Source organism: Bombus fervidus, chromosome 15 (genome assembly GCF_041682495.2).
Source record: "Bombus fervidus isolate BK054 chromosome 15, iyBomFerv1, whole genome shotgun sequence".
Lineage (NCBI taxonomy): Eukaryota > Metazoa > Arthropoda > Insecta > Hymenoptera > Apidae > Bombus > Bombus fervidus.
In genome coordinates, this window is record NC_091531.1 from 1394654 (window position 1) to 1420087 (window position 25434).

At 37.6% G+C, this 25434-nt stretch overlaps 1 protein-coding gene and 1 long non-coding RNA gene across 4 annotated transcripts in view; one reads left to right on the forward strand and one right to left on the reverse strand.

The window, feature by feature from the left end:
* The window catches only part of LOC139995177 (uncharacterized), a 189670-nt gene extending 164445 nt beyond the window's left edge, over nucleotides 1-25225 (reverse strand). The window contains exons 1-3 of the long non-coding RNA XR_011801888.1: nucleotides 25118-25225; nucleotides 24905-24947; nucleotides 24407-24492 (exon numbers count right to left, since the gene is read on the reverse strand). This is a non-coding gene — a long non-coding RNA (uncharacterized lncRNA). The remainder of the gene's footprint in view (nucleotides 1-24406; nucleotides 24493-24904; nucleotides 24948-25117) is intronic.
* On the forward strand, nucleotides 1852-9513 carry LOC139994720 (pre-mRNA-splicing factor ATP-dependent RNA helicase PRP16-like). 3 transcript variants are annotated; one of them, XM_072017625.1, is made up of 2 exons: nucleotides 1852-5395; nucleotides 9281-9513. In XM_072017625.1, exons 1-2 carry the CDS (start codon nucleotides 2019-2021, stop codon nucleotides 9360-9362), a joined length of 3459 nt encoding a protein of 1152 aa, XP_071873726.1. In that variant the 5' UTR covers nucleotides 1852-2018; the 3' UTR covers nucleotides 9363-9513. The 3 variants fall into 3 exon arrangements, with proteins under 3 accessions (XP_071873726.1, XP_071873728.1, XP_071873727.1); XM_072017627.1 differs by lacking the exon at nucleotides 9281-9513 and adding an exon at nucleotides 6089-6199; XM_072017626.1 differs by lacking the exon at nucleotides 9281-9513 and adding an exon at nucleotides 5546-5651.
* Nucleotides 25226-25434: the final 209 nt, after the last annotated feature.

Sequence of the window (25434 nt, forward strand, 5' to 3'; positions counted from 1 at the left end):
TTACAATATGTAGGAACGATGTAAAATTAAAAAAAATACAATAAAAGCTTTTGTACAGAGGCATTTTTTGAGTATAGATCATTACAAGAAGCCCAATTTCTCTGCAGGTACCAGCAACTACAGCAAGTAGCTTTGATAAATATTTATTTTCCATTTCTAGTAAATTTATCAAGCTGATATTCTCAACAGGTTTGTATACTAGCCGAAGAGGACCTTCCATAAAATATTCCAATGTAGAATCTTTTTTCCATGTTTGCTTAGCTAAATTCTCAAAAAACTGTCCATATTTTCGTAAATGTGTAGAACCTGCAGCTTTGTATATGGTCTCGTCCTTTTTCGAATTCCATGCTGATGATTCTATCATTATTATTTCGTATATTTGCTAACGTTAATCGAAATATGTTAAAGTACTGATTTCAAATAAATAACATGTAAAATGTATTTTTCAAATTTGTAACATATCTTTTGATAATTCACATATGTTTTAGTACCATCCTATACTTTTTCAGCATCACTTTCAAGCAGTACTTTCTTTAATTACTTTTAACTACTATTATGATACTATCGGTTCTTACATATTTACAAAAAACAAAATTGGAAAGTGGATATCATGAAATGTTGATAGCTGATAGTACTGCACTGTACAGACTATACTGTACCGTCCTACCAACGAGTTGAGTCACAAGTAAATAAAACCACGCCTAGGATAAAGCCTAGGAAAAATAGGGTTGCATTTATGTATTGACGTATTGTGTGAATTGTCCAAAATTTTGGAGAACTTGGCGAGGTTACAGCAGATAAAGTGCTTCAGCACTCTACTCGCATTTTAACTTCAAACAATTCAAAAAGCTAACTCGACGTTTAAATGAAGAAATACACACGGAGAAAAATTAACGTGAACAATAATTTATATTTAAGACTGAATTATAATAGATTGAATTTTTTAATTTAAAAAATTTTTTAATTTTTAACAAAAATTTACGCTTTAATGAAATTTACTTAGATTCTGTGCTCAGCGTGACGGTTCTAGCCATTTTACGATTCAACGATTTTAGCTTCTTGGGTTACTGAATAACCTATTTATCTACTCGAATTTTACGTGACAATCTACGATTTGTTTGTTATCCAATAACATAAGTTGCCATTAATGAATACTGATAAACATTAATTTGATTGGAGTTTATAATATTAGAAAGCGATCGATTTATGCCTTGACAGTGTTTCTTCCTACGATAACGAAAGTAAATACGAAATTTGAAAACGATCGCAATTATTACTGATTAATAATTTTGATATTTAATCAATAAATTGTTAAATAAACTTTTGTTCGTTGCCACGCTGTTGCGCAGTTAAATTCGGCGCGCTAGGTTTTACCCTATTATAGCACAAGATATTCACGCCAGAAGAAGCTGCAGGTCTACACCCGTTTATAATATATATTAGTGTATTTACAGTTTTGAAATATAAAATAGATAAATATAAAATAAATACAAAATATATATAAAATAGAAAATTATCTTGCCGAAAATTCATTTCACAAGTAAAATTTTTATTTACATGAATAAAAGTTACAATAGATGAGATGTTCATAATGTATTCAGATGAATATGTAATAACTAGTAATAATAATTTCTAAGGAATTTAATGAATTGCTTATTAATGGATGTCATTGAGTGTATTTTTTCTCTTACTATAGTTCCATTCATAGATCATGAAACTAATTTTGTTTTAGTTAGTTAGTTAGTCAGTTATAAGAGGGCGTCTAAAACTTCGTGTTTACAAGAGGGCGTCTAAAACTTCGTGTTTACAAGAGGGCGTCTAAAACTTCGTGTTTACAAGATGGCATCTAGAACGTAGCGTATGTAAGGTGGTGTCTAAAGGATAGTCTCTAAAACGTAGTGTCTGAAACGTAATTTTATACTATAGTGTTGTATTGCACATATTTGCTAAAAAATAACTACTTTGTGCGCTATTAAACGTATAAAATTTGAGTAACGAATATTACTCAGTGTAAAAAGATGGATACATTAAATGAGTCGAGTTTGTATAGGTTAGAAGGGACTGAGAAAAATCAAGCAGGAGGTTTGATTATTCGGAAGAAACCCTCTGATCATACATTTAAAAAGCCTCAGGTATCTGTCTTGGGTCTTGACAAACTTGCAAAACGAAAAAGGCAAGAAAATGCACAGGAAGTTAACTCATTGAAATCTGAATCTAGTTCACCAAAATCAGAGATTAAGGAAAGAAAATACAGATCTTATGCCGAAGAAACTCCAACTCATACTGGTGGGGTGAATACTGAGGCACAACGAAGATTAGAATCACGATTAAAGCATCAAAGATTGAGTGCACAGGACAAAAATCATAGACACAATTATAAGGACAAGGATCGGAATAGAGATAGGGATAGGAATAGGGATCGATACAGGGATTGGGATAGAGAAAGAAGCAGAAGCAGAGACAGTGTTAGAGATAGTAGTAGACAAACACCCTTAAGGTTTAAAGATGAACCTCAAACTCCAATATTTAAAACAAAGGATTCAACATCTAAAAGTAATTGGGATGATGACGAAGATGAAGAACCAAGAAAATCCAGTTGGGATCATCCAACACCCAACCTATACAATATTAAAGATGGTAGAGACAGTGTTAGAAGTGAATTTACGCCTTCGTATAAATATAACCCTTGGAATAAAGATCGAAAAGCTAGTGGTGCTACACCTAGCATATTTGGGGAAGAAAAAGACCTGTGGGACTTGTGGGAAGAAGAGCAACAAAGACTGGATAGAGAATGGTATGCCTTGGATGATGGAGAAAATCATGCGTTTGCTGACGTTTCTGAAGAATACACCCGTAAAAAGGAAATGGAATTGGAAGCAAAAAGACAGAAGCGTCTTTCCGCACAACAGCGACAGATAAATAAAGATAACGAATTGTGGGAACGTAACAGAATGTTAACATCTGGTGTCATATGTTCTTTAGATCATGATGATGATCCTGATGATGAAGGAGAAACCAGAGTACATCTCTTAGTCCATAATGTTGTTCCACCATTTCTGGATGGTCGAATTGTATTCACTAAACAACCAGAGCCTGTTGTACCTGTACGTGATCCTACTTCTGATATGGCACTTGTAGCAAGAAAAGGGTCGGCCTTGGTACGAGCATATCGTGAACAAAAAGAGCGGAAAAGGGCGCAAAAAAAACATTGGGAACTAGCTGGAACTCATATTGGTAATATCATGGGTGTACGTGATAGACACAAAGATGATAAGGAAGATCCAGGTCAAGAAACTGACTTCAAAGCTGGACAAAAATATGCGCGTCATATACGAGATGAAGTTACCGGAGAAGCTAAATACAGGTCCATTCAACACCAGAGGAGGAGTCTTCCAGTATTTGCTGTACGACAAGAACTGTTAAATGTAATTAGAGAAAACAGTGTAGTAGTTATTGTTGGAGAAACTGGCAGTGGAAAAACAACACAATTGACTCAATATCTTCATGAAGACGGTTATAGTCGGTACGGTATAATTGGATGTACACAACCAAGAAGAGTAGCAGCTATGTCTGTGGCAAAAAGAGTTTCTGATGAAATGGCTACTGCTTTAGGAGACAAAGTTGGTTATGCTATTCGTTTTGAGGATTGCACTTCAAAAGATACCGTCATTAAATATATGACTGATGGTATTTTATTAAGAGAAAGCTTAAGGGAAGGAGATTTGGATCGATATAGTGTAATTATCATGGATGAAGCTCATGAAAGATCTTTATCTACTGACGTCTTATTTGGTTTGTTGAGAGAGGTTGTAGCCAGACGACATGATCTGAAATTGATCGTAACATCCGCTACAATGGACTCTAGCAAATTTTCAGCATTTTTTGGAAATGCTGCAACATTCCAAATCCCAGGTCGCACATTTCCAGTTGAAGTATTACACTCCAAGAATCCAATAGAAGACTATGTTGATGCTGCGGTGAAACAAGTATTACAAATTCATTTGCAACCTCGTTCAGGCGATGTATTGGTCTTTATGCCCGGTCAGGAAGACATTGAAGTTACTTGCGAGGCTTTGAAAGAACGTTTAGCAGAGATCGAATCTGCTCCTCCACTTTCCATTTTACCTATTTACTCGCAACTGCCCTCGGATTTACAAGCTAAAATTTTTCAACGTTCAGAGGGAGGTTTACGAAAATGCGTTGTAGCAACAAATATAGCCGAAACTTCATTGACTGTCGACGGAATTGTATTCGTCGTGGACTCGGGCTATTGCAAGTTGAAAGTTTATAACCCACGAATTGGTATGGATGCCTTACAAGTATATCCAGTGTCCAGAGCAAATGCTGATCAAAGAGCAGGAAGAGCAGGACGTACTGGTCCTGGTACCTGCTACAGATTATACACGCGAAGACAATATTTAGACGAACTACTATTAACTGGAGTTCCAGAAATACAGCGAACCAATCTGGCAAATACTGTATTGTTACTGAAGTCTTTGGGTGTTCAAGATTTATTGAGTTTTCATTTTATGGATCCTCCACCACAAGATAATATATTAAATTCTATGTATCAGTTGTGGATTTTAGGTGCATTAGATCATACAGGACGTTTAACGCCTTTGGGACGACAAATGGCAGAATTCCCTTTAGACCCGCCACAATGTCAGATGCTTATTGTTGCTTCTCAACTCGGTTGCACTGCAGATATACTTATCATAGTTTCTATGCTGTCAGTGCCTTCGATATTCTACCGACCCAAAGGTCGCGAAGAAGATTCTGATTCAGCTCGAGAGAAGTTTCAAGTACCAGAGTCTGACCACCTAACATATTTAAATGTGTACAATCAGTGGAAGACGAATGGTTATTCCAGCTCTTGGTGTAACGCACACTTTATTCACGCGAAAGCTATGCGGAAAGTAAGAGAAGTTCGACAACAGCTGGAAGAAATTCTGAAACAACAAAAGATGGAAGTTGTAAGCTGTGGCACGGACTGGGACATTGTACGGAAATGTATTTGTTCGGCATACTTTCACCAAGCAGCTCGTTTGAAAGGTATTGGCGAATACGTGAATTGTCGTACTGGAATGCCATGCCATCTTCATCCGACGTCAGCTTTGTTCGGTATGGGGTTCACGCCAGACTACGTGGTGTATCACGAACTTGTGATGACTGGCAAGGAGTACATGCAATGTGTGACTGCCGTTGATGGCCACTGGCTAGCCGAATTGGGTCCTATGTTTTTTAGCGTAAAGGAAACTGGACGAAGCGGACGAGCAAAAAGACGACAAGCCATGCAACATTTACATGAAATGGAAGGGCAGATGAAAGAAGCGGAAGAAGAAATGAAAGCTAGAGCGCAAGAACAACTTGAACGTGAACAAGCTTCTAGCAGGAAGTAAGTTTCTTGTGTTTCAAATTTATAATACATACAGTATCTCATGAAAGTATTTGAATTACCGTAGAAAGCTTAATATAAGTTTTTTATAATATTTATCTGATATTTCGTACCATTAATTTTTACGATATTATTTTATATTGTTTACAGGAAGGAAATATTGACGCCAGGTATCAGAGAACCGGGTACACCTGCTCCATATCGTAAAACTCCACGTAGATTGGGGTTGTAATTGTTCAGATTTTCAATGAAATGTATGAATGATTTCAATGAAATGTAAATATAAGACTGCGTGGTGAATCACGAACTTGTGATGACTGACAAGTAGCACATGCAATGTGTGACTGCCGTTGACGGCCACTGGCTAGCCGAATTGGATCCTACGTTTTTTAGCGTAAAGGAAACTGGACGAAGCGGACGAGCAAAAAGACGACAAGCCATGCAACATTTACATGAAATGGAAGGGCAGATGAAAGAAGCGGATGAAGAAATGAAAGCTAGGGCGCAAGAACAACTTGAACGTGAACAAGCTTCTAGCAGGAAGTAAGTTTCTTGTGTTTCAAATTTATAATACATACAGTATCTCATGAAAGTATTTGAATTACCGTAGAAAGCTTAATATAAGTTTTTTATAATATTTATCTGATATTTCGTACCATTAATTTTTACGATATTATTTTATATTGTTTACAGGAAGGAAATATTGACGCCAGGTATCAGAGAACCGGGTACACCTGCTCCTTATCGTAAAACGCCAAATAGATTGGGGTTGTAATTGTTCAGATTTTCGATGAAATGTAAATATAAGACTGCGTGATGCATCACGAGCTTGTGATGACTGGCAAGGAGCACATGCAATGTGTGACTGCCGTTGACGGCCACTGGCTAGCCGAATTGGATCCTACGTTTTTTAGCGTAAAGGAAACTGGACGAAGCGGACGAGCAAAAAGACGACAAGCCATGCAACATTTACATGAAATGGAAGGGCAGATGAAAGAAGCGGATGAAGAAATGAAAGCTAGGGCGCAAGAACAACTTGAACGTGAACAAGCTTCTAGCAGGAAGTAAGTTTCTTGTGTTTCAAATTTATAATACATACAGTATCTCATGAAAGTATTTGAATTACCGTAGAAAGCTTAATATAAGTTTTTTATAATATTTATCTGATATTTCGTACCATTAATTTTAACGATATTATTTTATATTGTTTACAGGAAGGAAATATTGACGCCAGGTATCAGAGAACCGGGTACACCTGCTCCATATCGTAAAACTCCACGTAGATTGGGGTTGTAATTGTTCAGATTTTCAATGAAATGTATGAATGATTTCAATGAAATGTAAATATAAGACTGCGTGGTGAATCACGAACTTGTGATGACTGACAAGTAGCACATGCAATGTGTGACTGCCGTTGATGGCCACTGGCTAGTCGAATTGGGTCCTACGTTTTTTAGCGTAAAGGAAACTGGACGAAGCGGACGAGCAAAAAGACGACAAGCCATGCAACATTTACATGAAATGGAAGGGCAGATGAAAGAAGCGGATGAAGAAATGAAAGCTAGGGCGCAAGAACAACTTGAACGTGAACAAGCTTCTATCAGGAAGTAAGTTTCTTGTGTTTCAAATTTATAATACATACAGTATCTCATGAAAGTATTTGAATTACCGTAGAAAGCTTAATATAAGTTTTTTATAATATTTATCTGATATTTCGTACCATTAATTTTTACGATATTATTTTATATTGTTTACAGGAAGGAAATATTGACGCCAGGTATCAGAGAACCGGGTACACCTGCTCCTTATCGTAAAACGCCAAATAGATTGGGGTTGTAATTGTTCAGATTTTCGATGAAATGTAAATATAAGACTGCGTGATGCATCACGAGCTTGTGATGACTGGCAAGGAGCACATGCAATGTGTGACTGCCGTTGACGGCCACTGGCTAGCCGAATTGGATCCTACGTTTTTTAGCGTAAAGGAAACTGGACGAAGCGGACGAGCAAAAAGACGACAAGCCATGCAACATTTACATGAAATGGAAGGGCAGATGAAAGAAGCGGATGAAGAAATGAAAGCTAGGGCGCAAGAACAACTTGAACGTGAACAAGCTTCTATCAGGAAGTAAGTTTCTTGTGTTTCAAATTTATAATACATACAGTATCTCATGAAAGTATTTGAATTACCGTAGAAAGCTTAATATAAGTTTTTTATAATATTTATCTGATATTTCGTACCATTAATTTTTACGATATTATTTTATATTGTTTACAGGAAGGAAATATTGACGCCAGGTATCAGAGAACCGGGTACACCTGCTCCATATCGTAAAACTCCACGTAGATTGGGGTTGTAATTGTTCAGATTTTCAATGAAATGTATGAATGATTTCAATGAAATGTAAATATAAGACTGCGTGGTGAATCACGAACTTGTGATGACTGACAAGTAGCACATGCAATGTGTGACTGCCGTTGACGGCCACTGGCTAGCCGAATTGGATCCTACGTTTTTTAGCGTAAAGGAAACTGGACGAAGCGGACGAGCAAAAAGACGACAAGCCATGCAACATTTACATGAAATGGAAGGGCAGATGAAAGAAGCGGATGAAGAAATGAAAGCTAGGGCGCAAGAACAACTTGAACGTGAACAAGCTTCTAGCAGGAAGTAAGTTTCTTGTGTTTCAAATTTATAATACATACAGTATCTCATGAAAGTATTTGAATTACCGTAGAAAGCTTAATATAAGTTTTTTATAATATTTATCTGATATTTCGTACCATTAATTTTTACGATATTATTTTATATTGTTTACAGGAAGGAAATATTGACGCCAGGTATCAGAGAACCGGGTACACCTGCTCCTTATCGTAAAACGCCAAATAGATTGGGGTTGTAATTGTTCAGATTTTCGATGAAATGTAAATATAAGACTGCGTGATGCATCACGAGCTTGTGATGACTGGCAAGGAGCACATGCAATGTGTGACTGCCGTTGACGGCCACTGGCTAGCCGAATTGGATCCTACGTTTTTTAGCGTAAAGGAAACTGGACGAAGCGGACGAGCAAAAAGACGACAAGCCATGCAACATTTACATGAAATGGAAGGGCAGATGAAAGAAGCGGATGAAGAAATGAAAGCTAGGGCGCAAGAACAACTTGAACGTGAACAAGCTTCTAGCAGGAAGTAAGTTTCTTGTGTTTCAAATTTATAATACATACAGTATCTCATGAAAGTATTTGAATTACCGTAGAAAGCTTAATATAAGTTTTTTATAATATTTATCTGATATTTCGTACCATTAATTTTAACGATATTATTTTATATTGTTTACAGGAAGGAAATATTGACGCCAGGTATCAGAGAACCGGGTACACCTGCTCCATATCGTAAAACTCCACGTAGATTGGGGTTATAAGTGTCCAGATTTTCAATGAAATGTATGAATGATTTCAATGAAATGTAAATATAAGACTGCGTGGTGCATCACGAACTTGTGATGACTGACAAGTAGCACATGCAATGTGTGACTGCCGTTGATGGCCACTGGCTAGTCGAATTGGGTCCTACGTTTTTTAGCGTAAAGGAAACTGGACGAAGCGGACGAGCAAAAAGACGACAAGCCATGCAACATTTACATGAAATGGAAGGGCAGATGAAAGAAGCGGATGAAGAAATGAAAGCTAGGGCGCAAGAACAACTTGAACGTGAACAAGCTTCTATCAGGAAGTAAGTTTCTTGTGTTTCAAATTTATAATACATACAGTATCTCATGAAAGTATTTGAATTACCGTAGAAAGCTTAATATAAGTTTTTTATAATATTTATCTGATATTTCGTACCATTAATTTTTACGATATTATTTTATATTGTTTACAGGAAGGAAATATTGACGCCAGGTATCAGAGAACCGGGTACACCTGCTCCTTATCGTAAAACTCCAAGTCGATTGGGGTTATAAGTGTCCAGATTTTCAATGAAATGTAAATATAAAATTTGTTTTATTGGGTTGGCAACTAAGTGATTGCGAATACCACCATCATTCGGTGGTAATGACAAAATCTGTAATCGTTTAATTGCCAAACCAATACAATATGTTGTAATAATGTAAAATTTGTTTTATATATGATATGTAGGAATAATGTAAAATTTGTTGTTTTACAATATGTAGGAACGATGTAAAATTAAAAAAAATACAATAAAAGCTTTTGTACAGAGGCATTTTTTGAGTATAGATCATTACAAGAAGCCCAATTTCTCTGCAGGTACCAGCAACTACAGCAAGTAGCTTTGATAAATATTTATTTTCCATTTCTAGTAAATTTATCAAGCTGATATTCTCAACAGGTTTGTATACTAGCCGAAGAGGACCTTCCATAAAATATTCCAATGTAGAATCTTTTTTCCATGTTTGCTTAGCTAAATTCTCAAAAAACTGTCCATATTTTCGTAAATGTGTAGAACCTGCAGCTTTGTATATGGTCTCGTCCTTTTTCGAATTCCATGCTGATGATTCTATCATTATTATTTCGTATATTTGCTAACGTTAATCGAAATATGTTAAAGTACTGATTTCAAATAAATAACATGTAAAATGTATTTTTCAAATTTGTAACATATCTTTTGATAATTCACATATGTTTTAGTACCATCCTATACTTTTTCAGCATCACTTTCAAGCAGTACTTTCTTTAATTACTTTTAACTACTATTATGATACTATCGGTTCTTACATATTTACAAAAAACAAAATTGGAAAGTGGATATCATGAAATGTTGATAGCTGATAGTACTGCACTGTACAGACTATACTGTACCGTCCTACCAACGAGTTGAGTCACAAGTAAATAAAACCACGCCTAGGATAAAGCCTAGGAAAAATAGGGTTGCATTTATGTATTGACGTATTGTGTGAATTGTCCAAAATTTTGGAGAACTTGGCGAGGTTACAGCAGATAAAGTGCTTCAGCACTCTACTCGCATTTTAACTTCAAACAATTCAAAAAGCTAACTCGACGTTTAAATGAAGAAATACACACGGAGAAAAATTAACGTGAACAATAATTTATATTTAAGACTGAATTATAATAGATTGAATTTTTTAATTTAAAAAATTTTTTAATTTTTAACAAAAATTTACGCTTTAATGAAATTTACTTAGATTCTGTGCTCAGCGTGACGGTTCTAGCCATTTTACGATTCAACGATTTTAGCTTCTTGGGTTACTGAATAACCTATTTATCTACTCGAATTTTACGTGACAATCTACGATTTGTTTGTTATCCAATAACATAAGTTGCCATTAATGAATACTGATAAACATTAATTTGATTGGAGTTTATAATATTAGAAAGCGATCGATTTATGCCTTGACAGTGTTTCTTCCTACGATAACGAAAGTAAATACGAAATTTGAAAACGATCGCAATTATTACTGATTAATAATTTTGATATTTAATCAATAAATTGTTAAATAAACTTTTGTTCGTTGCCACGCTGTTGCGCAGTTAAATTCGGCGCGCTAGGTTTTACCCTATTATAGCACAAGATATTCACGCCAGAAGAAGCTGCAGGTCTACACCCGTTTATAATATACATTAGTGCATTTACAGTTTTGAAATATAAAATAGATAAATATAATATCGGATATCCCCCGAGAAGCCGGAGGCGATGTGGTTCTGCCGGAAGGCATATTACGGGACGCCTCCGGCGGACTATCGCCTGTGGTTGGTGGGGGCAGAGATCGGGGTCGGTACCAGTATGAGATATTTGGGTCTGACCCTCGACAGACACTGGTCATTCGGCGCTCACTTCGAGCGTTTAATACTGTCGGTGGAGGCGACGGCGAACGCCTTAGGACGTTTGCTGCCTCGGCTAGGCGGGCCCGGTTTCAGAGTGCGTAGGCTGTACGCCGGCGTGGTGCGAGCAAAGCTCCTGTTCGGAGTTCCGATCTGAGCAGAGGACCTGCTGGTCAACAGTCGCAATCTCCGAGCGATCAGGAGGCTGCACAGGGCGGTGGCCATCAGAATAGCTTGGAGTTTTCGCACCATTTTGGCGGCGGCAGCGGCGGTGCTCGCTGGGCTTCCGCCGTTTGAGCTGCTGGCTCTAAGGTGTCGCAAGATTTATCTCCGCACTCGGGGTCTGCTCGACGGAGTCGGCGCGGTGGACGCGGTCGCGGAGGCGCGGTGGACGCGGTCGCGGAGGCGCGTGCTCGGCGAGAGCTGCTCGACAGATGGTGCGCCGGCCTCGACACAAGAACGGGCGCTCCGGGGCTACGGGTCCTCGGGGCCATCCTCCCAAACTGGGACGTTTGGTTGGACGGAGACGCACCTCCCCTGGCCTAGAGGGTGACGCAGGTGCTCACGGGATACGGGTGCTTCGGGGAGTATCTGCGCCGAATCGGGAAAGAGGCGATAGCGCGTTGCCACCACTGCGACGCAAGTGTGGACTCGGCGCAGCACACGCTGGAACATTGCTCGGCGTGGGCAGCGCCGCGACACTCCTTCACCAGGGAAATAGGATATGACCTCTCGTCGCCAGCGATTTTTGAAGCGTTGCTGACGAGCGAGAGGGGCAGGAAGGCCGTAGCCTCCTTCTGCGAGCTAGTTATGCTGCGGAAGGAGGCTGTGGAGCGAGTGAGGGAACGGGTTTCCCATCCCGAGAGGATCGGCCGACGAGGGCGCGGCGGTGCCCGTGGACGCGCCTACACGAGGCCCGCGAGGGCCGTCGCGGCCTCCGACGGGGATCGAAATTAGGTGCTGGACCTTCAGCACCCGGGAGCCACCAAGCAGTCCGGTTGGGGATCCGGACGGCCCCTGGAAGAGGACGCAACGTGACATGGCAGCACGCCGCACCATTTACGGACAGAATGTTGTGCGCGAGGAGGCCCGGTGTGTCGCCTCAGCGCCTCGATCGCATCGTGGAAAAAAAAAGGGGTTGCCAAGTTTTGAACATCTAGTAAAGCTCGGCACCCTTAAAAGCGTAATTAATATTAAGAACTCCATAGATCCGGTAGCTTCTAGTCTAATAAATGACATTGACAAGGCCAAGAAGCGACTTAGAAACAAACACATTAAACAGTGGGCCGACTTTTGAACTCAGAACGCGGATTCGTCGTCCGCACTTTTCGATAGAAAAGTGAGGGTAATGATCCGCGATGCCCATTGGCTAATGAATGATAAAGAAAACCAGATATGGGCATCCTTGTTTCTGGGAAAAGTTTGTTATCTCGCCAGACACCCGCTTTCTCCGTAATAGTTAAGAGCGTGCAACAAATATGAGGACCATCTGTAAACCGAAAATGTTTATGTGAAGAGAAATGAAACAGAACAGATTCGGTTTACGGTGTCTCCTTAGGCCTGTTGAGGGTTAGCGTTAACAATGGGTAGTCCTTAACGCCCAGACTATGAGGAATCTCGCAAGGGCCATAGCATCTGGCGTAGCATGTGCTAAACAAAAATTTGATCCGTGACAAGCGCATAGTTGTGTTTCCTAATTGTGTTAAAATGTCGTCTATATCAGGTAAAGGGTAAGCGTCTTGTTCTGTGAGTTCGTTTAGTTTCCTAAAGTCAATAACTATCCTCCATTTCTGTTTTCCTGAGGCGTCTAATTTTTTCGGAATTACCCATACCGGAGAGTTATAAGGGGATTCGGATTCCTCTATAACATTTTTCTTCAACATGTCTTCTGTTTGTCGCAAAATCTCGTCTCGATGATATGCCGGTGGTCGATACGATCGTGTGATAATAATCTTGCCTTTGGTTAACGAAATTGTGTGCTGAGTTAAATTAGTACAGGGCAAAAGATCGGTTTCTAAATTAAAGATGTCAATGTAGTGAAGAAAAATCTTTTCGATGGATTCACGGATTCTCACTAGGCTTTTTAGTTTTGATATGTCGGGAACATCATGAGAATTTTGTATATTGTTAGAAATTTCAATGTTTTGCTCACCAATGTTGATGAAGCATACTTTAGTTGGTTTGCCTTCCAGATAGATTATTTGAACTCTGTTTTCTCCAGATGATTTTTTTAGACATGATCTTGCGTGTTAGTGGTAGTGGATATTCGTTGGTTACTGCGTTCAGCAAACGGTTGGGTATTCTTCTAAAGCGAATATTGAAACTTTGCACTGTTTCCTCGCGCTCCTGTCTCAACTTCCGTAATTGTTCCTGGTATTCGTCCGAAGTCACTTGAGCTGCTAACTCTGACAGTTTGCGTGCCCTTGCCATATTCCCAGCACGATTGATTGCTGTTGATGCACTTTCAATGGCTTCGGTAATAATGGAAGCAAAGTCGTTGGTCGCAAGGGATTCGAATTCGGTCCGCAGCTCTGCGACGGTTTCCCAAGACTCTTGATTTCTGCTGCCCTGTGTCTATACTCTTCGTCACTTTGCATAGACAAACGTAACATATCCTCTCGTAAACGGGCAATATTCTCATTCTGTTTTTGGATACTGTCCAATATTGCTCGTAACATTGGGTTAGTTGAGGTAGAGGTTTAAGTTTCGTTTGTCTTAGGCATTATTACGCTGATTTTGCTACTTTCGGACGAAGTCGAGTCTTGGCTACTGAAGCTAGGCTTTCTTTCACTGTAACGTACAAAGGAATTCAGTTTACCTTTTATTGTCACTCCACTTGGTTCATGATAGTTACTTCGTTGTTGCGGATGACCGTAGTCCTAAATAATTCCACCTTTCGTAGATGATGAATGTCTTTTGGTTTGCCAACAAACGCTTTTCACTATCCTGGCAGGATCGCCAAAAATGTCACGTAAAATAAAAAAAAGAAATCGAAGATGAAAATAAAAAAAGAGAGAATTTATTTGTTAACACCTTGTTTACACTAATGACAGTTTACTTTCGAACTCCAGCCGTGACTTTCCAAGACTGACGCTCTTACAACTCGACTTTCGATCGAATCCGGCTCTTTTTCCTTCGTCACGCCTCAATATCCCCACTATCCACGCGTTTGTTAGGCGTCCGCGACCGTTGCCACGCACGCCTTCTTCTCGAGCATTCGGCGGAAGGACCGTTGGGATATTGATGGCTCATCAGGCACTTCGCTTCGGCGATAAACATTGTCGCCGAGTGTCGCCACTTCTTTATCTTCGTTATCAGCCCATCGGTTTTGAAGTGTACCAGTCGTGACAAAGGCTAGGGCGCGGTTTCCAGCTGACCTCGGAAACTCTCTTATTTGTAAGGTAATGCTATCTATCACTATAAAGTCAGCCAACAAAACAATCGTGATCGGAATTCCACAGTTTCTAAAGAATTAATTCCTTCGATGTTTCCGAAGAAGAGTTTTCCATTAAAGTTGGGGAAGATCTGCGCCCAAGAAGATATCAATAAAGAAGGCCACAAATCTCAAGAGCCAAGAGGAAGGACGAAAAGCAGTTGGGATTTCCTCAACGACAGAAATTTATTTATTTTCTTTGGTTTTTTTTTTTAATAAATTATTATATTTTGATATTTTGTACTATTTCTAACATTGCTTTATATGTGTCATCGTCCAAAAATGTAGTAAACAATTAATTCCTCTTTCCTAGTCAACCTACAATTAGTTTCATTATTGCACAATGTTGCCGTTTTTATACTTGTCAATCTCGGTTAGAATAGGAAATATGAACTTTTCCGTAGAACCGTACAATGAAATAAGTTCGTGTAGCGTGGGTTCACAAACTCCATATGTTTTTATCTATGCTAGTGTGCAAACAAATAAGGCAGATCCTTAACTGGAAGCTTAAATACATAGGTGCCTGTATATGCTAAGTTCCAACCAAATTGAACAGATCTCTAATTTTATAGGTTCTCGTATATGCTAAGTTCCAACCAAATAGAACAGATCCTTAATTTTATAGGTTCTTGTATATACTAAGTTCCAACCAAATAGAATAGATGCTTAATTTTATAGATTCTTGTATATACTATGTTCCAACCAAATAGAACAGATCCTTAATTTTATAGGTTCTTGTACATGCTAAGTTTCAATCAAATAGGTCAATCCTTAATTATACTGGTTCTTGTATATGTCGGGTTGGCGTTAACACTTGGGTTTGGGGCGTGTAAAGAATCTGCGCCAGGGTCGCTCATCGTCGGTGTACAATCGATGATATCTTTTATTGTCACAAATACAAGATAAACTACCGGTCTCAATACTCGAACGATAATGACAATGATCGTGGAGTCGGTATAGCGAATCCACGGCCCACGGGATAACTGATCTACTTTACTTCAAAGTTTAAGTCGAACTCGACTTACTCCTCGTGATACAAGGATCGCTTGATTAACTCTTTGCTAAGACGTAGATTATTCACTGATCGTACAAACACACTAGGTATCTAACTAATGAGACTGTAAGAAAAGGAATGACTTTCCGTCGCAACGACGCTGCAGAGGAAAACTATGGTGGGATGTGCCTAAGGGCACGAGGTCATCGGATTCGTCAAAGAAAACCTCCGCTCGGAGGGTGAGGGAAATAGACGTTGCTGTTAATTGGTTAATCTCCATGTTGGCGGTTAGAAAAGGATGCTAGTCGCTCTTGAGAGAGAGTTCCTAGCGGGAAGCGTCGTACGTGAGGAAAGCAGATCTCCCGTATCTTGCCGCAATAGGTGACAGATATACGAGCTGATATAATAAAGACTGTTTGCCAATCTAAAGGACTTTAGTTAACCAGATCCTAAGATTTGTAACGGATCCTCAGACTATCTGAACATAAACTGCGAATGATGCGTCGGCATCTGGCGACCATCTTACCCAAAGAATGGGGTCTGTGTGTGGCCGCTGGAATGTTTCATTGTCAAGTGTCGGTACGGCCAATTCTTTAAAGGAAAGCTATGTAACTTCATATCTCTGTTAGGTGGAACGTTCATCCCGTGACCGTGGCTACACTCGGCGACCGGTCGTCGCCTCGAGCCCAAGATCATTGTCTCAAGTTTCGAATGACAGCATCCGTACCGTGAAACATTTAGAACTACGGGCGTGAACACTCTCGTTTCCTCTCTTCTATTAATTATATCGCAAATTGTTTCAAACAAAAGTGGAATAGCTCCAAACGGTATATTTTGATATTATTAGTTTTTCGGTAGGTGGGAGCAAAAAGGTTATGTAATCAACTTCCGGAACATTCAAAGGAATCAATGGAAGAAGAGCGCTCGGCTCACGTTATTGTTGATCAATTAGTTATCTGAAAATTCAGAAGAGTACCAAGTACGTGCCTCGCCTTCGCTTATACGTAGTTAACTCAATTTTAACAATCGATACCATGAGCCACGAGCACTCGAATCACCGCTGCTTTTCGTTTTACGTTCCGCGCTTGGTTCGTGCGCGGCTCCTGTCGCGATCTGGCGTCACGATTTAACCCGTGTTAAGTACATGCTCATGAGCCGAACTTATAGCCGCGCCTGGCATATCGCAATCTTACGACTAGATCAAGTTTCGTCCCTTTGTTAAGTTTTTCTTTAAATAAAGTTTAAAATTGTTACGATACGGGCCGCTATTGCTCGTATGGTTTAAATTCTTTGTTTGGTTTATTGGTAGCGACTCCACGATACGCTTCGAACAGTTAATTGAAATTAAAATTAAATTGTTACGATTGCGGCCTGAAAACCTCTAATTTCTAAAGGTACCCAAATTGATACAAATCACATAAATAATTGTAAAATAATTGTAATAATCTGTACGTAAATTTATTATAAATATGTATATTAGCACCAATTACGAAATGTTATGAACGTTGTAGTAATAATTTTGCAAACTATTTTGTTAGTGATAATAGAAAAGTGTCTTGACAGAATCAACACATCGAGCATAGTGCTGACGAAGAATTGTATTAATATAATAATAATTGATATTGTGTCTAAAATGAATAAAATATACATATAGAATATATGGATGTATTCGTATGTATCGCAGCAAACTATGTTTTTTATAAAAATAGTAAAATATACGTGTTGTAGCTTTATTTATTTTCTTAATGAACGCGTACAATAAACAAAATTAAAAAGAAAAGGAGCTATCAAAATTTTACCACTTTCGCTAGATATAAACATTTTCACGTTGTTCTACAATTCTTGCAACTGACTTCCTCGTTCGCACTTGTTCCATGCTCCTGGCATCTGCTCCGCGCCTCCCGCTTTTATTCAACGATCAGAATTACGGCCAGAATTTGTTTTCCCTAATCTACTGTATACTAACGCCATCTCTTTCGATGGCGTCAAAACAACAAATCGCTCCAAATTTAAATCCCAGATACGAAAATAATAATTTGTATACTGTGTACTTCATAGTGTACTAACGATTGTATCCTAAATTAGTTACAAATGTGGTATATGTATATATAATTGTGTTACGTCTGGCGACACTCTACCTAGGCCAGGCCACACACCGCGGGCAAGATTTTTTTTTTTTTTTATTTGTTTTATTAAATTTTTACAATTTGTCCAGAAGGACATTTGGTAAAATGTTATAGCTTAGAGAATAAAAGAATAAAAAAAATAAAAAAATAAAAATAAATAAAAATAAATAAAATATAGCATGTGGATGGTTACCCCCAGCGGGGTTCCATCTTCTAGGTTTCCTATTGCATCTCTATTTCGAGGTCTGCGGGATGCTTCCTCTTCAGTCTTCTTTCTATTTTGGTTTTATTTGTTTCAGCAGCCAGCTGGTTTGGGTGTGCTGCAAGTCTTTCTTTGTACTTTTTTGCGTATCTAGCGATTTCCTCTTTGACTGTTGGAATTTTTAGATCTTTTCGTAGGTCTTCATTTCTGACGTACCATGGAGCGTTAACTATTGTCCTTAAAATTTTTGCTTGCTCTATTTCTATTTTGCTTATGTGACTCATTGCTGCCGTCCCCCATAATGGGACTCCGTATGTCCAGATTGGTTTGATTATTGTTTTGTATATATTTAGTTTATTCATTGTGCTTAATTTAGATTTTCTATTGATTAACCAGTACATCTGCTTCCTTTTTGCACTTATTCTGTTTATTATTGATTTTATATGGTGCTTCCATGTAAGGTGTGTGTCTAAATGTATTCCTAGATATTTGACTTGCTTTGTTTGTGCTATGTGGGCGCCGTTCAGTTGAATATCTGGTGTTTTTCCTTTTCTAAGTGTAAATGTTATGTGGTTGCACTTGCTGGTGTTCACTTTTATTTGTTTGTTTTGCAGCCATTTTTCTATTTTTGTAGTGTGTTCTTGTAGTAGTGCGGCGGCCGTTTCTAGATTTGCATGCCTCACTAGTATGGCCGTATCGTCCGCAAACGCCAGCGTTTTACTGTTGACAGTTGTTGGTATATCTGCCGTGTATAGTGTGTATAATATTGGTCCTAAGACACTTCCTTGTGGTACTCCTGCCTTGATGTCCTTAATTTCAGAGTATGCATCATTTATTTTTACTACAAAGGTTCTGTTGTTTAAGTAAGATTTGAGTAGTTTGTAGATTTGTTCTGGAAATTGCTTTTTTATTGTTTGAAGAAAGTCGAATGCTTTTTCGATATGCATAAAGAGTGCTGTGCAGTATTGTTTTGTTTCAAGCGACTGTAAGATTTCATTGACGAGTCTATGCATTTGTTCTATTGTGGAGTGTTTATTCCTGAATCCAAATTGATGGTTCGGTATTAGTTTTTCTTCTTCTATTGTTGGTTTTAAGCGGTTATATATTATTTTCTCTAATAATTTGGAAAACGCAGGTAGTAATGATATCGGCCTGTAGGATGCAGTTAGATGTGGGTTTTTGTTTGGTTTGGGTAACATCACTATCTGTGCTATTTTTCATAGTGTAGGAAAGTACTGTATTCTTAGAATTGCGTTAAATATTATCGTTGTTAGTCTTATTGCCTTTGGGGGAAGGTTTTTTAAGATTTTCCCATTGATCAAGTCAAATCCTGGTGCTTTACTTGTCTTTGTTGCCTCAATTAAGTTTGTAACTTCTTGCGCTGTTGTGCTGAGTATGGTGCAGCGTTTATCAGTTGTGTTGCTGGCATTTTCCACTTCTTCATTTGTTTGCCATCCAGGGATGCTGTTATTAATTTCATACGGCGAAAATATATTTTGTAGGTGCTTTGAGAATTCTTCTGCCTGTTCTTCGTTGGTTCTGGCCCATGTGTTGTCCATTTTTCTGATTGCTGGGATTGTTTTTACTGTTTTCTTAATTTTGTTAGTGACTTTCCATAGGGAGTAGTCGGTATTCTCATGCGCGGATAGTGATTCGATGAATTTTGAGAATTCGTTATTATGATGTTCCCTTATTTTATTCTTTAGTTCCTTTGCAAGTTTATTTAGGTTTTTCTTGTTTTCTCGTGTTCTCTGTTTTTGCCATTATGCTTTCGCTTTTCTTTTTTCCCTGATTTTGTCTAGGATGTCCTGCGGAATAATTTTTGATTGCCTGCTATTTGTTTCATAGGTGGTGGTTGCCCACGCTGCTTCCTGTATTATTTCTGTCAAAGTTGCTACTGCCTGCTCAATGTGTTCAGGTGTTTTCAACGGGATATTGCAGTTGATTTTGTTTTCGATCAGCTCTTTGAAAGTTTGCCAGTTGGTGGTTTTATTGCAAAGCGACTCTGACTTGTTATAAAGTAGTGGTTTGCTTGTATATTCTATTATAATTGGTGTATGGTCGGAGTTAAGCTCGAGGCTGGTTGCTATTATTAATTTGCTTACATTTAGCCCTTTTGTTACTGCAAAATCCAACAGGTCAGGTATTTTATTGGGGTCTGTCGGCCAGTACGTTGGTTTTCCTGTAGATAGTACGTTGAGATTGCTGCTTCTAATGTATTTTTCCAATGTTCTACCTCTCGGCGTGTTAATTCTCGAACCCCATAATGTGTGCTTTGCATTAATGTCTCCTGCCGCTATATATTTGTCGCCTAAGGATTGGAAGTACTCTTCCCATTTTTTAACTGTCATTTTGTGTCTCGGAGGTACATATACTGCTGACATCTGGAAGTAATTGTCATTGGTTTGTATTGTGACAGTGGTTGCTTGTAGGTGTTCTTGATTTGTTTGACTATGTAAGTGATGCTTGATGTCATTTTTTATTATTACTGCAGTTCCTCCATGTGCTTTACCTGAGGGATGTTTGGTATCGTATATGGTGTAGTACGGTATTTTCATGTAGTTTTTTAGGGTGAAATGTGTTTCTGAGACAAGTAGTATATCAATATTATTTTTATACAAAAATATTTTAGTTTCGTGGGCTCGCTGTTGCAAGCCATTGGAGTTCCAGACTGCTATTTTCAAAATGTCCATCTCTATTTTTTACTTAGCAAGTTAGTGAGTAGTTGTAACATGATTGTTGTTTGTTGTGCTTGTTGTCTTAGTATTGTGTTTAGATCACTTACCATTTTTCCTAACTTTTCCATACTTTTAGTGGATTGTTTGAACATTTCTTTGATGTCTGTAACGTCTTCGATGTTGTTGTTTTCATTCTGATTGTTTGCAAGCGTTGGTTTGCTAATGTTTTTAGTTACTTGTGCGTAGCTTCGTTTACCTTGGGGATCTATGTTTCTGCTTATAGCGTTTAGTTCGTGTTGTGCTTTCAATGTCGTTTCGTTATCCGTTATACTTTGTTGTGGTTGATGGTCATTGTGTGATCTGTTGCGAAGTGGAGGAAACAGTTTACGTTGTATTTGTTTCCTTATTTCACATCCTTTGTAGCTGGCTGGGTGGTTTCCGTTACAATTATAGCATTTAACTTCTTCTATTTTTCCTGTGTATGGGCAGTGTATTGTTAGGTGATTTTTTGCACATTTAACACATGCCGGGCTTCTGTTGCAATAATTTTTTGTGTGTCCGTATTGTTGACACCGCATGCATTGTGGTATATCTTTTTTGTAGCGTGGTGGTTCCACTGTTACAATTGTATTTAGTATTTTTTTGATTTCATAGATTTCCTTGTTATTGGTTCTGGGTTCAAGTTCTATTAAGAATAATGGTAATGGTTGCTTCGTATCGTATCTTGTCATATTGTTTATTGCTCTTGTTTCATGGCCAATTTTTCCTAATTCTTCACTTAATTTTTTTGTGTTAGTTTTTGGATGTAAACCTCTTATAACTATTTTATAGCTTCTTTCCGTTTTGAGTTGGTACGTGTGGTATATAGCACTTTTTTTTTCCTTTAGTTCTTTTATCACTTTCCTATAAACTTCTGGGGTGTTTGTTTGAATTTTTACTTGTTCTAATTTTGTTTGTTTTATTGTGTAGTTATCCTTCCCGACTATATTGTTTAGTAGATCAATAAGCGGGTCTATTATTTGGGCCTCAACAAATATTGGCGGTGGTTTTGATATGTAAGGTGATTTAGTTGTGGTTTTGCTTGTCGGGTCATTGTCTATTTCTTCCGTTAATGAGCTGAAGGAGTTTCTTAAAGGTAATTCTTGCAGCCATCGCTGCTTTTCTGTATCTGGGTTTCCTGCAGCATTTGTGCCTGGAATTATTTTACGTTTTTTGCTAGTCTTTGCTAGCTTCCAGTTTTCGTCCTGGTAACTTATTTCGTTGTCGTGTCTGCACTCCTCCTGTCTCCACTGCTCTTCCATTTCTTCTGTTTCCATATCATTTTGGTTGTTATTATTTTGCTGTTGTTGCTGTAAGCCTGGTAAATCTGACGACTCTTTTATATAATATTTTTCTCCTTTGGTTGCAATCTTGATTGTTGATATCTGCTGCTGCATTGTTTATCACTATCACTATTCGTAGCACTTCTCTGAATCACTTGACTGGAGCACACGTTTGCTTACACACATCTGTTCGCCTCGGTTGCCCGAGCGATACTGATGCCGCTAGAAAAGTAACAACAAACACAAAGAAATTCGTTTCGAGAGGTTTCTGCAGCGCTTCATTTTTTCGCCACTAGTATACTACGTTATTTCCTAACATTTCAGATCATATTTCAACTAAAGTATATAATTCTAAAATTTAATTTTGGTGAAGATTAGCTTTGGTGCACATTACTTCTATTTACATATTCAATACTGGCAACCTTGTTCTATCGCTTCCTGAACTTTCACGGTCAGAAAATGATTTCCTGCCTAATTTCATACCCCGACAAAGATACACAGGAACAAAATCAAGAACGTGTTTATCAGAAAGAAACCTGATATAGAGTCATCGAGTGAAGTAATCAAACCTTGTGAGGTGTTTTATATATGACAATAAGTTTACAAATGATGCGGGGGAAGAAAAGTGAGTTAGGCGCACCCCATGTTTCAGAAAGTACTATGAACTGTGGACACCTATATCACAAATTAAAAAGGTGATTTCTGTAAAGATACAAGACCTGTATAAGTTCTACAACATAACATACTTCACTAAACAATTCATTCCCTCACAAAGTAAAATCTGCTTCCTGGCGCTCGCTTTATTATGGGAAGGAAAGGGAAGAAACTCCAAAACATAAAAAATGGGTAGAGGGAGGTGTTTATGAATGTTCTGTCAACGAAGAGAGAAATGTGCAGGAAAAATGTGGGTAGACGCCATGACTGAAATGTTTTTGCTTTCTAAAAAATTACGTTGCGTGAAATAAATGAATCATATCGATAACGGTGATACGATGGCATTTAAAACATTAAGCGCGAAGCTGATTTTGATGTGCTCTCCGTACGAGCAACGTGCAGAAGTGGGCACGGGGGGTACGAGTTAAAGTATAAGCAGACGATGATCCACACACGCGGTGACGATTTAGTTTCATTTTATACAAATTATAAATGGAAAATAATGAGATGGGTCAGTCAACCCTCATAGTTTCCGTTAAAAACGGGACTGCGCCTTCCTATCTCGGAAAATAATGTGATAAAGAATTGTTTGTGTCGTTCGATGATTCCGTTAAACGAAATAATGTTAGCATCCATATATCTTTTGTGCGATCATGTCTACGAGTATGCAATTACATAATTGTTTACATTATTAAATATTAAAGGGTTGGGTTTCTAACAAGCGGATTTTTAGGTTACAGTCTTATACTACAATATACATATACATAACAATAAGTATAGTTAATAACTATATCAAAACAATATTCATAAACAATATATTCATACATTCACCGCGGAAAGTATGTTGACATCCTACAATATGACCTGTTTGATCAGAGTTTCGGAGGTAAACGAAAGGTTCGTCCTTCCAAATCTCATTCTTTGTTGCTATTATTATTCATTTTTATCTACCAATCAGTCGAAACCCGTGCTTTGTAAACAACATTGGTGTAACCGATATCGTAACGTTTCATATCATATAAAAAAGTATTAATCTATTTATGTCGAAAAACTGCTAATTTAGATTATATCTTACGTTTAATTTGTCCTATGAAAGATAAGCACAGGACACGAAGAGGTATTGCGTTTATGTTGAAACAAACGAAAGACAAGAACAACGTAAACACAAGAGTACCGTTCCGCGTCCTTTCGTACGACGAATTCAAGTTAAGATATCTGGTGAACTAAGAGTTCTTTTTAATTTTTTCACAAAGAAAACAAAGATAGATCGATGAATGTATTAAAAAGAAATATGGTTCCATTTGCAAAAATGGAGTTGTAATGGAACCCTACTACTGGATCTACAAAAAAGTAATTTGCACCGTATGTGATGTCTTCTTTCGAACTAAACAATTTTTGTTAAAACTTTTTGTGATAACATCAATCTCACGTGAGATATTCTACCGCTTATTGTTTCGCCATTGGTTAAATATTGAGGTTAGGTTTCTATGTATAATAAAATATTTACGTATGAAATACATATAAAAATTGAAAGTTTTAGACGACTTTGTAGACATCAGATTCGATATATTATTTAAGTCATGTCCATATCTAATTGTAATGACTTGCAACAGAATCTGAGAACTCAGGTTTGTTTTTTTCCATTCATAATTTTTGGTTGATAAATAGAAAAGATAACGAATGAATATAGTGTATCACTTTTTTTAAATGAAACAGTGCATTTTGCGATAAAATGCGGACATTATAGCAAATAATAAAGCAATAGTAGATAATCAAAAAGAAGTAGGGAAAAACTTACCATTACAGCATAGAAAAAAATTTATGAAGTATTGTGTTACTGGAATAAGCTTCTTTGTGTATCACGAAGTGCATCAGGGGAGGATTCTTAAACAAATTTCGTAAGAAATTACTATCTATGAGATAAATACAATACGAGATTCGAAGAATAATTAATATTAAAAAAAACAATTATTTTATAAGAACATAATATTTAATTATAGAAATAATTATACGTGAAGTTCTATTATTAGTAATCATTATCGATGACCGACTTTATTTTTGGTTCTGGATGAGCATTATCTTTGATGAAAACATTTTTTAGCGAAAGAAAATAAAATAGAAAGAACGATCTAACATTTGTATAAAAAACTATCACAAAACGAAAACATAAATATAACATCACTCTTACGTTAATATAAATGTATAAATGCAAGTAGTATATTAGAGAGGAAAAATATAATAAAACTAACAGAAAAGAAAAATAAATAAGAAAAATGTATTGGATTCTAAGACTTACTTCCACATGTGGAATAATCTATCTGGTTGCCGTATGACTCATCCTAGAGACAGAACAAAGTTATTAGATTAAAATAATTCACAGAAAGTTGTTAATTCATAAAATTTACAAGTATAAAGTATTTATTCTGAATAAATCCTTTTTATAGAAAATTGCAAGTCAACTTTCGAATAACCAGATTTTATATTTTATCTAACAACTAGCACTTCTTACCAATTGCTCAAACACTTGCTAAACACAAAAATTGTAACGTTCAAACGTAGACAACTACTTCGTAATACCTTCACACTATTGCGTCTCGAATATGAAAGACTATTGAACAATACCATCCCTAATAAAGGCAGATTCGTACTGTTTGTTGATTGGCTATGCTTCTGGACTATAAAGGGCGAATCCTGTACGCTGCGCAAATGTCTGTACGCTGTGTGCCGATTATAGTTCAATTTTACTATAATACGTTAACGACTTTAAATCTTGAAAATTGTCACTATTACGCTGCAGATTTTTATTCAGACATTATATATCAAAGT

What these genes read in the sequence shown, in the direction of transcription:
- LOC139994720 (XM_072017625.1), top strand. Translation starts at nt 2,019, where the DNA reads ATGGATACATTAAATGAGTCGAGTTTGTATAGGTTAGAAGGGACTGAG. An exon ending in GAACAAGCTTCTAGCAGGAA is followed by an intron (nt 5,396 to 9,280) that starts GTAAGTTTCTTG and finishes TATTGTTTACAG; the next exon opens with GAAGGAAATATTGACGCCAG.